General features: G+C 41.6%; 2 protein-coding genes across 4 annotated transcripts in view; one reads left to right on the top strand and one right to left on the bottom strand.

Annotated features, from left to right (window-relative positions):
* rab14l (RAB14, member RAS oncogene family, like) overlaps window positions 1-6240 on the top strand; it is a 10268-nt gene extending 4028 nt beyond the window's left edge. Inside the window, exons 5-8 of the mRNA XM_079419189.1 lie at window positions 1-66; window positions 1309-1396; window positions 1472-1502; window positions 4464-6240. The exon at window positions 1-66 is cut by the window's left edge and continues 1 nt beyond it. Of these exons, the coding sequence (XP_079275315.1) occupies window positions 1-66; window positions 1309-1396; window positions 1472-1502; window positions 4464-4641 (363 nt within the window). The 3' untranslated portion in view covers window positions 4642-6240. The remainder of the gene's footprint in view (window positions 67-1308; window positions 1397-1471; window positions 1503-4463) is intronic.
* Window positions 6166-9538, bottom strand: part of abl1 (c-abl oncogene 1, non-receptor tyrosine kinase) — a 39545-nt gene continuing 36172 nt past the window's right edge. For 2 of the 3 annotated variants that reach the window (XM_079419186.1, XM_079419187.1), the window contains exon 11: window positions 6166-9479. In XM_079419186.1, the coding sequence (XP_079275312.1) occupies window positions 7927-9479 (1553 nt within the window). In that variant the 3' untranslated portion in view covers window positions 6166-7926. The remainder of the gene's footprint in view (window positions 9480-9538) is intronic. The other variant, XR_013784321.1, reaches the window with a different exon arrangement.

Here is a 9538-nt window from a genome sequence, read left to right as displayed (position 1 = left end):
AGAAGCACATACAACCACCTCAGCAGCTGGCTGACTGACGCCAGGAACCTCACCAACCCCAATACTGTGAGTATGAGCTGATGGTCAGGGCTTAGCCTGCGTAAATCAGGCGCATCTCTGGACCAGAACATTATAGTAACATAAGGTTACACACAGAGTCAGTAGGGCTGTGACAGTGGCAGATTTTTACAAGCGCAGTGGTAATGGACCAACTACCATCAGTGACGCGGTGTTGTTTTATATACGTGACCCCGGACCACAAAACCAGTCTTAAGTGTCAATTATAATAGTTAAAAATAAATAGTGATTAAATTGAAGTTTGGGCTCTGTTGTTAATTGTAATCTTATACTAGGCCTGATGTAAAGGGGCTCCCTATAGTTTAGAGCAGAGGTAGATTTAAAGAACATTTTAATTCTAATTGAATTTATTTAAAGAGAGCAATTTGTTCAGTAAAACATTCAATAAAAAAAAACAATTGTTTAGTATTTTTTCCTCCTGTCATACCGAACTATGACGTCAAACCCGAGGTACGTACCGAACCGTCATATTTATATAAATAAATAAATGAGGCTCAAACATCTATTAACAAATGTGCGTTTATTTGAGCACTTCTGTCAGTAAACACAGCAACACGCAGCCTGCAAAACACTAAAATAAATAGGCTATCAAACAAATAATACAGTTAAATATGAAAGTAGCCTAAATAAGAAAGTTAAATATTAAACGTTCGTTGCCAAAAATGTGTATTTACATGCTGTAAAATCTGTGTTGGCCTGATAACAAATAGAACATAAGCATAAATGCATACTTGGCTTTTCTGTACTGATTTTCAATTCTTTGACAGAAAAACGAACGTGTTGTTTCCAGCCGCACTGAATAGCTTACGCGCTCAGATGGTGTGCTTGCTGCACTAATGCATTTTAAGCAACCGTGGTATCGTGCCACCATCGCTGGCATCATTTGCCTGCTCTTTCAAATAGCTACTGGAGACGGCTCTTGAGATTTGAAGTGTTTGCCCGTTTAACACTTGAAGCGTTGCAAAGAGAAAATGATTTGAACACTGTGTCAGGACGTCATGAATAGAACGAGGCATCAGTTTACTGTCGGGGATTTGTCATGCCAGGCCCCTTTAAGTATTCTGTAGTCTTCGGCTGCATCCAGTGTAGACAGCATCACTGATTCTAATGGGTTCTATTGTATTTTGCCTGGTTGTCATGGCGACTGTCACAGCCCTAGAGTCGGCCATAAGCGCTGGCGAGCGTCTTTATGTCTGCTTTGGCTCAGGTTTCTCTGCTGTGTTTGTGCAGGTCATCATTCTCATAGGAAACAAAGCGGATCTGGAAGCGCAGCGAGACGTGACGTATGAAGAGGCGAAGCAGTTCGCCGAAGAGAACGGTGAGCCAAGCGTCTGTCTGTCACATGACGGGTCACATGACGCTGTCCCGATCTCATGTGTGTTTGTGTTCACAGGTCTGCTGTTCCTGGAGGCCAGCGCTAAAACGTGAGTGATTCCAGCCGCACATATAAATCATCAGAGAACCTGTTCATTCATCTGAACGCATGTGTTTATGAAGAAAACCCCAGCATGAAAGCAGCACTTACCTGAATTAGGGGTGGGCGATATGACCAAAATCTTGTCATGATTCGAGTCATTTTCATATCACGATAATGACAACTATTTGAAAATCTGGAATCTGAGGGAGCAAAAAAATCTAAATATTGAGAAAATCTCCTTTAAAGTTGTTCAAATGAAGTTCTTAGCAATGCATATTACTAATCAAAAATGAAGTTTTGATATATTTACAGTAGGAAATTTACTAAATATCTTCATGGAACATGATCTTTACTCAACCCATTTAATCCCACCGGTCACAATAAGGACCATAAAAAAGGTTTTCATTTATAAAGCGCTAAAAACCTTGCTTACTGATGTTTTAGTGCACTTCCTGCAAATATGGACAAATAAAGGGTCTCAATGAAATATGTGCAGTTTCACATGTTTAGTGAAAATTGTCACATGACCAGAGCAGTTTACTTCCTGTTTGCACCTTGAGAAGATGATTACTAGCCTTTTGTTTTGGAGCTTTGATGCAGATAAGTACACTAGTGCACATGATCTTTAGGGTGTCTAGTATTAATATATGCATTAGTTTTGCTGAGTGTGGTCATAGAATGAGTAAACATGGTCACATGTGACCGCTGGGATAACTGAACTCAGGTATACAATATAAATCCAGTCGCAGTTGCTAGTGAAAATGACAATAAAATGTTGCAATGACAAAATATTGCACCAAATTAAAAATTCAAATGTTACAAAAAATTTACAATAATGATGACTCATGGCATTAATATAAAAATGTGATGTTATATTTTACAAAAAAGTAATAATTTTGAAATGAGGCGATGGTTGAATTTCTATGTATTTTATCTCAGTGTTCCTATCAATGTTGCATAAGGGTTTTTATGCGTAATATTAACCCTAGAATGTGATCAAACAGTTAAAAAAGCTGGGCTAAGATATGTACAGTTTTTATGACGGCAGAAATATGTTTCAGTACACATTATCCCACCGGTCACTATTAGGACCGAATAGAAAACACTATTTTTCACACACTTTTCCCAAAAAAATTCAAAAAATAATTATTGATTATTTCAAAGGGTTACTAATGACACATCATTTGGATATTTTTATGTCTGGGGAAAATTTGAGATTAAATGGGTTAATATCCTAATGATTTTTGTCATAAAAGAAAAATGGATAATTTTGGCCCATGCAATGTATTGTTGGTTATTGCTACAAATATTGCTATTCCCTACAAATGGGGCAGTCGTGGCCTAATGGTTAGAGAGTCGGACTCGTAATCCAAAGGTGGTGGGTTCGAGTCTCAGTTCCGGCAGGTGGGGGAGTGAATAACCAACACTCTCCACGACTGAGGAGCCCTTGAGCAAGAACCGAACCCCGAACCCCCAACTGCTCCCCGGGCACCGCAGCATAAATGCTGCCCACTGCTCCGGGTGTGTGTTCACGGTGTGTGTGTGTGTTCACTGCTCTGTGTGTGTGTGTGTGTGTGTGTGTACTTTGGATGGGTAAATGCAGAGCACAAATTCTGAGTAAGGGTCACCATACTTGGCCGTATGTCACGTCACTTTCACTTTTTTTTTTTTTTTATATACCTGTGTCACTTATGACTGCTTTTGTGCTCCAGCGTCACATAGTTATTTTTACTTTTAATGATATCAAATTTTTTGATACCATAGAATTTTCATAAATCTTGTCATCGCTGTCAATATCACAGAAAGCTAATATAAGCTTAAAAAAAAGAAAGAGAAAAACTCAAGCTCACTGAAGATAAGTAACTTATTACAAGGAACAAGACAAAAAACTACAATAAATGCTATACTGAATAAAAAACACTGCATAGTTTTCACTGCGTAAGTTAAATTTCATATAATTAAAGTTACAAAAGTGATTTAGTCAAGAGTAGTTGTTTGATTAACATGACAGGAGGAATAATAGGCAGCTTCCCCTTTAAGAACGAACATCCGGATCTTTCTCAGCCGTTTACTTTCAGTTCAGATCAAAATGACTGTTTATGAGAATGCTTGCAAAGACGGGTGTTTTGACACATAATAAGTTTGTGGATTTAACCGTTCAAGGCCAGTAAAGCATCAAAAATACTGACCTATGAGCAGTGGATTCATTTAAACGGCTTAAAATCACTCGTTTTTAAACCGCAGTGCTTAATGTGTGCAAACGATACATTTTCATGACCACGGCCACCACAACTTGATGTGAATGCAAAACAACCGCGAAAAAGACAGTAGTCTGAAATCTGTAGCAGTTGGTCATGTCTACTGGTATATCGCCCACCTATAACCTGAACGTGGAGGCAGATAAAACGCTTTTAACAACATCACAGAGACAAAAGCCAACATTGTGAAACTCTCAGAGAATAACATTTCTGACACTAATTCCTCCTACAGACTCCACCGTACGCTATCCATTCACAAGCAGCCAGAACACTACAATCCAGCTTTAACACAATGCTAGCATGTTAAGGGCATGAATATAACATTTAACACATCATTCACATATTCCTAGCATGTTTTAGCATGTTTTTAGCATGCTTTAGTAGTTCAATTGGTTTCCTTTTTTTTTTTCAAAATCATACAAATTCATATGAAATTGCCATCTTGTAACACAGTTTTAGTTTTTACTAGTGGGTACAGGACACTGTACTGTGTTCTTAAATTTGCCGCCAAACATTATCAAGATCAGTTTGTTCTGACACAGTTTAACTGTGATAATGTGAGAAAGGTGTCTGAATACATTTTGGTTTGACTGTACGTTTACTGGTGAGATCAGTTTTGGATTTCCCACATCAAGTTTGTCTTGATTTTTATATCTAGATTTTAATCTGACGTGAGCGTATAGATGCTGACTGTGTGTTTGTGCTCACAGAGGAGAGAATGTGGAAGACGCGTTTCTGGAAGCAGCCAAGAAGATCTATCAGAACATCCAAGACGGCAGTCTGGATCTGAATGCGGCCGAGTCGGGCGTGCAGCACAAACCGTCGGCGCCGCAGGGCGGTCGGCTCACCAGCGAACCACAGCCGCAGAGGGAAGGGTGTGGCTGTTAATGACCTTCCTCCTCCTCCATCACACACTCGGCCGTCCCAGAGAGGGGAGGATCACGGCTACATGTGCTCATTCCCTCCTCCCTTCTCTCTCTTCATCTGTCCGTCCTCACTCTCTCTGGTCGGTGTGTTCTTACATTCCCATCATCCTCTGACCGCTGCTCATCATGTCACACTTCAGTTCAGCCTCTTTTTATTCAGGCATTTTTTGGCTCAACAATGTGACGTCACAGAAATGAGACCCAGGTTGCATTAGGATCATATTGAGAACATCGAATGCGTTTCTGCTGCCGTTTTTCCACCCTTATGAGAGCCGAAGTGGTTCAGAGCCGTTCTATTCAGGTCAGACGCCCATCTAATGCTCCTGCTGCTAAAGAGCACTAGGTAAAGGGTGCAGAATAATGCGTCACATTTTTAAATGCACCCGTGGTCAGAATAATGCATCGCATTTTAAAAAATGCACTTGTGGTCAGAATAATTCATCGCATTTTAAAATGCACCTGTGCTCAGAATAATGCATTGCATTTTTAAATGCACCAGTACTCAGAATAATGCGTTGCATTTTAAAAAATGCACTTGTGGTCAGAATAATTCATCGCATTTTTAAATGCACCTGTGCTCAGAATAACGCATTGCATTTTTAAATGCACCAGTACTCAGAATAACGCATTGCATTTTTAAATGCACCAGTACTCAGAATAACGCATTGCATTTTTAAATGCACCAGTACTCAGAATAATGCATTGCATCTGTAAACATGCAGTGGTTGCACTGATCCCAGATTTAAAACCAAAAGAAAGTCTCCTGTTGCGAACTCGCAATCACGTGCATGTCAACATGCGAGCGCATGCATGTGTGAGTCAGTTTTGGTCGGACAGCTTTATGAATCAAAGACACTTTACAGAAAGACTGATTCTTCCATCGCTCCTCTTCTGCCCCTTCATCATATCAGTATACATTTATCTGTCCTCACCACCGTTGTTTTGTTGCCTTATTGTTATTCATTCATCTTAATATCATTACTATCACAGTTTAATCTCGACTAGCTAAACATGCAGTTCTGACTTGAGTTAAACAGTTTTACAACACTGCTACTGTTTTTGTATAGATCTATGAAATGTGACGGAAATGGCTCCAGTTGTGTAGGCTGTACAGTAAACATCAGTGCATCGGCTTGTATATTAACAGCACCACGCACAGCTTCTTCTGAAGCAGCATCCGTGTCTTAACTCAGTGTATGTACCATATGAACTCGGATCTGTGTACATAAGGCTGTATCTGTTGGTTATGAAACACAGCACTGGCGCCTCGCTCAAACTCTCACACGTCCGGCTGAAGAGACATGAGGCAAATTCTCTTATAGAAAGTCTTACAGATGGAGATCAGATCAACTGATCTAGTCCTTTTGAACTGTGTGAATGACCTCTTCTCGCTGTTCACACCAGTAAAAACAGTACATATGTATAAACTTTGAAGGAGCTGTGATCACGTTTGAAAAATCTGTTTGTGTGTGTGATTTTAAAATGTTGACATTTTGATTTTAATGACAATAAAGATGCTCTAGACATAAAAGCGTTTCTGCTTAATTCTGAATAAACATTTAAAATGAACACCTGTGTATCATGCAAAAGCACACTAGAAAGCAGACAATACGAGCACCCTGACAAACACAAACCCTTGACATTGTTCAAGTAGCAAAATTGCTTTGTATTTTATGCAACAAAAATTGCACCAAGGTTACAGGAAGAATCGACTGAAAATAGGTGATGTGTATTTACAAAGACGAGCAATTAGTGTGAGGCTTGAATAGAAATTAAAAAGTAGTGGCATGATTTTAAGAGGAAAAAAACATGAAATGTCAACACTGGTAGTACCATGTTGAATTAAAGGCAGCTTGTGGTTGGCCTCCTCAGCCGTCGCAGTCAGATGGCAAAGTGTCAGAAAATACTGAAAACAACTGCATTATTTCAATTACACAAGCAAAACAGACAGGGAAGTTTAGTTAGATAGTCATAGACTCAACGAGAATCATGTGGCTTGTGGTCATTGGATAAAGCTGCTCCATTCACATCCGTGATCTTCAGTGGTGTGTGGAAAACCTTTGAAATGACAACTTAAGTGGTGACTGAAGATCTTTCAGAGGGCATTACTAAAACATCTATACATATACTGCATCTTAAGCGCAGATTCTCACTCCCAAGTCTTTCTCCTTGAGACAGTAGTGTGTTTCATTCGCTGATCCGTGATTCATGTTCAGTGAGTCTCTAAGGCAACTGCATAGTTTCGAAAAAGTGTTTATGTAGTGATTGTGCTGAAGGAACACTTGTTCATAACCCTTAACGGGCCTTGAAAAGATGGGAAACCCGACTTTATGACCGCATCGGTGAAATGTCAACCATGGCACAGTGTCGCAATCATAAAATACACTATCAGTCGATTACAGAATGAAGTTCCTCATATCACAGGGACCTTTCACATCTCGCAACAAAGCGCTTTCTTGACCAACCACGTGAAGAAAACTAAGCTAAAACAGTCTTTATTCAATACTATGATCATGAATGTAATTCAAAAACATATTTTGATCCCGTAAAAATGTTTGGAAGTGTGAGGCACGAGGTGTTTTTCTGTCAGTCATGAGATAATGCTGTTTTTAACAAATACTTGCAGAGAAGCACTGCAAAAAAATATTTTCTTCCTTAGTATTTTTGTCTTTTCTAGTATAAATATAAAAAAACTCTTGAATCAGGATGCATTTACTTGACAAGTAAATTGACTTTTTTTTGTCTTGTTTTTTTTTAAAACGAGCAAAAATATCTGCCAATTGGGTAAGAAAAATCTTCTTAATTCAATGGCTGAACAAGATTATTTTTCTTACCCCATTGGCAGATATTTTTGCTCGTTTTAAGCAAAAACTAACAAAAAAATTTTCAGAAAACAAGACATATTAGTAATTTTACTTGTCAAGTAAATATCTTAATTCCAGAATTTATAGACATTTATTCTAGAAAACGACAAAAATACTAAAGGAAGAAAATTTTTTGCAGTGAGGAAAGTCAAGGAATTACAGAGAAAGACTCAATCAAGTCACTACGACTTGGACCTGGGCTACCTTAAGATCGCCAAACGGACTCTGGAGGATTCCTCTGCATTCGTGCACAGTAACAAGACACTGAACAGTTCGGAAATGTTCCTCTATTTGGCATGAGAAATGGGTTTGATGGTAATGTGTCACGTCGCAGCCAAACCCAGACACGCAGATGATATCGGTCGCATCCAAACTCTTCTCCGCTACCTCTGAACAATGTCACTGATCTCCTTGACGGAGGAAAGCAGCTTTGAAAAGTCTTGAGGCGTGTTGGCTCCCCCGGTGGCGGCGGGGCAGATCTGCAGCTCGCGCAGGCTGCTCTCCAACTTATTGATGGCTTCGCGGAACTCAAACCTATTGCGCATCTGCTGGATGGACTCGACGTAGCTCGCGCAATACTTGGACAGATTCTTACCGGCTTCCAACACCGCGCTGTGGCTGCCGGTCTGCTCCGAAATGCGGCCGATGGCAGCTCGCAGGAGCTCGGTGCTCTCTAAGACCATCTCACGTGTGATGCAGGAGTTGGAGAGCCGCTCCGATGGCTGGCGCGTCTTTCTTAGCGAGCGACGAGTCGTCATGAGGGGAATGAAGTTGGATCCCGGATCACCGACGGCCGATCCCGTTCCCATCCCTGGCAGCTGACTGCTTAGGGATACAGAAGTTGTCTTTGGGGGCTGCACTTTTGAGGAGTTTTTTGGCACTTTCTTAGCACTTTCTTGGGAAAGGCTCACGCCTTTGCCTTGTTCTGCGGAGCTGGGACTTGGAGGGTTTTGTTCAGAGGAGCCTTTGACTTTGGTATCCGAAGAAACGTCAAAAGTGGGACTCCTCGAAGTCTTTCCAGATTTGCTGCTCGAGACCGGAGGCGGAGGAGGAGCTGGTTTGGGTTTGGCAAACTTCCCCTTCTCTCTGTCTCTAAGTCCAGGGACTTCAGAAGAGTTCTTGAGCCTACGAGGTCTGCATTCGTCTCCTAGAGGTGGAAGCACATTGGGTTTGAACAGTTCTGCTTGCAAGGCACTCGTTTTGGAGCTTTCCGTCCGACGGCTGAGCTTCGGTGTCAGAGTCAAAGGACTTGATCCAGGACTAGATTCCGAGTCCTTAAACACTTCGTCTGGTGCATCCGAGTCGGTTTTCTTGGGTAGGCGCGGTGGCGGAGTGAGGGTGCCACCACGGGGCACACAATCAGCTTTCTTGCGAGGCAGAGCTGGCTTTCCTCCGAAGGTGCCGGAGTCGAAGTGAGATGACTGGATATCACGGGGCAAAGTGACCGACTTCCACTCGGTGCGCTCGGACCCTGGAGGCATGCTAGAAGCGGAAGAAGACCTTAAGAAGCGCTTGGAGTTTGACATGGGGTCTTCTTCTGCGGGTGGAGTGGTGGCAAGCTTCGCTCCGTTGCCCTTTTTCCGTGAATGAGATGGAAAGAGCTGACCGGGATACACCAGGGCTCCATTGGTGACTCCGACAATCGTTGTACTGTTGGAGCAGACTAATTTCGAAGGGTCGATGCTGTCATTATTGAAATCATCTCTGCAGTCGGAAGTCGGTCCTCTACGATCCAGGTGCCCATCCATCTTCCCGAAGGAGCTGCTTCGTTTAGGGGGAGCCGGAGCCGTTCTCTTCTTTTTCTTGATTAAACTGAACGGATTCATTCGGAACTTATCTTTATCTTTGGCTAGGAGGCGATCGTCTTCGTTTAAGTTGCTATCAAGAACAGGCCTTGGGAGCATCGGGGGCCCGGTGACATCGGCCTCTGCTGCGTCTGGAAAAGGGTACAGCTTCATCAGTCTGCAGAAGCAACTCAGAATTCACTGTGAATGT

The sequence above is a fragment of the Barbus barbus genome (assembly GCF_936440315.1).
Source record: "Barbus barbus genome assembly, chromosome: 6".
Lineage (NCBI taxonomy): Eukaryota > Metazoa > Chordata > Actinopteri > Cypriniformes > Cyprinidae > Barbus > Barbus barbus.
Note: the sequence above shows the minus strand (reverse complement) of the source record. Positions and strands in the feature narration are given on the sequence as shown.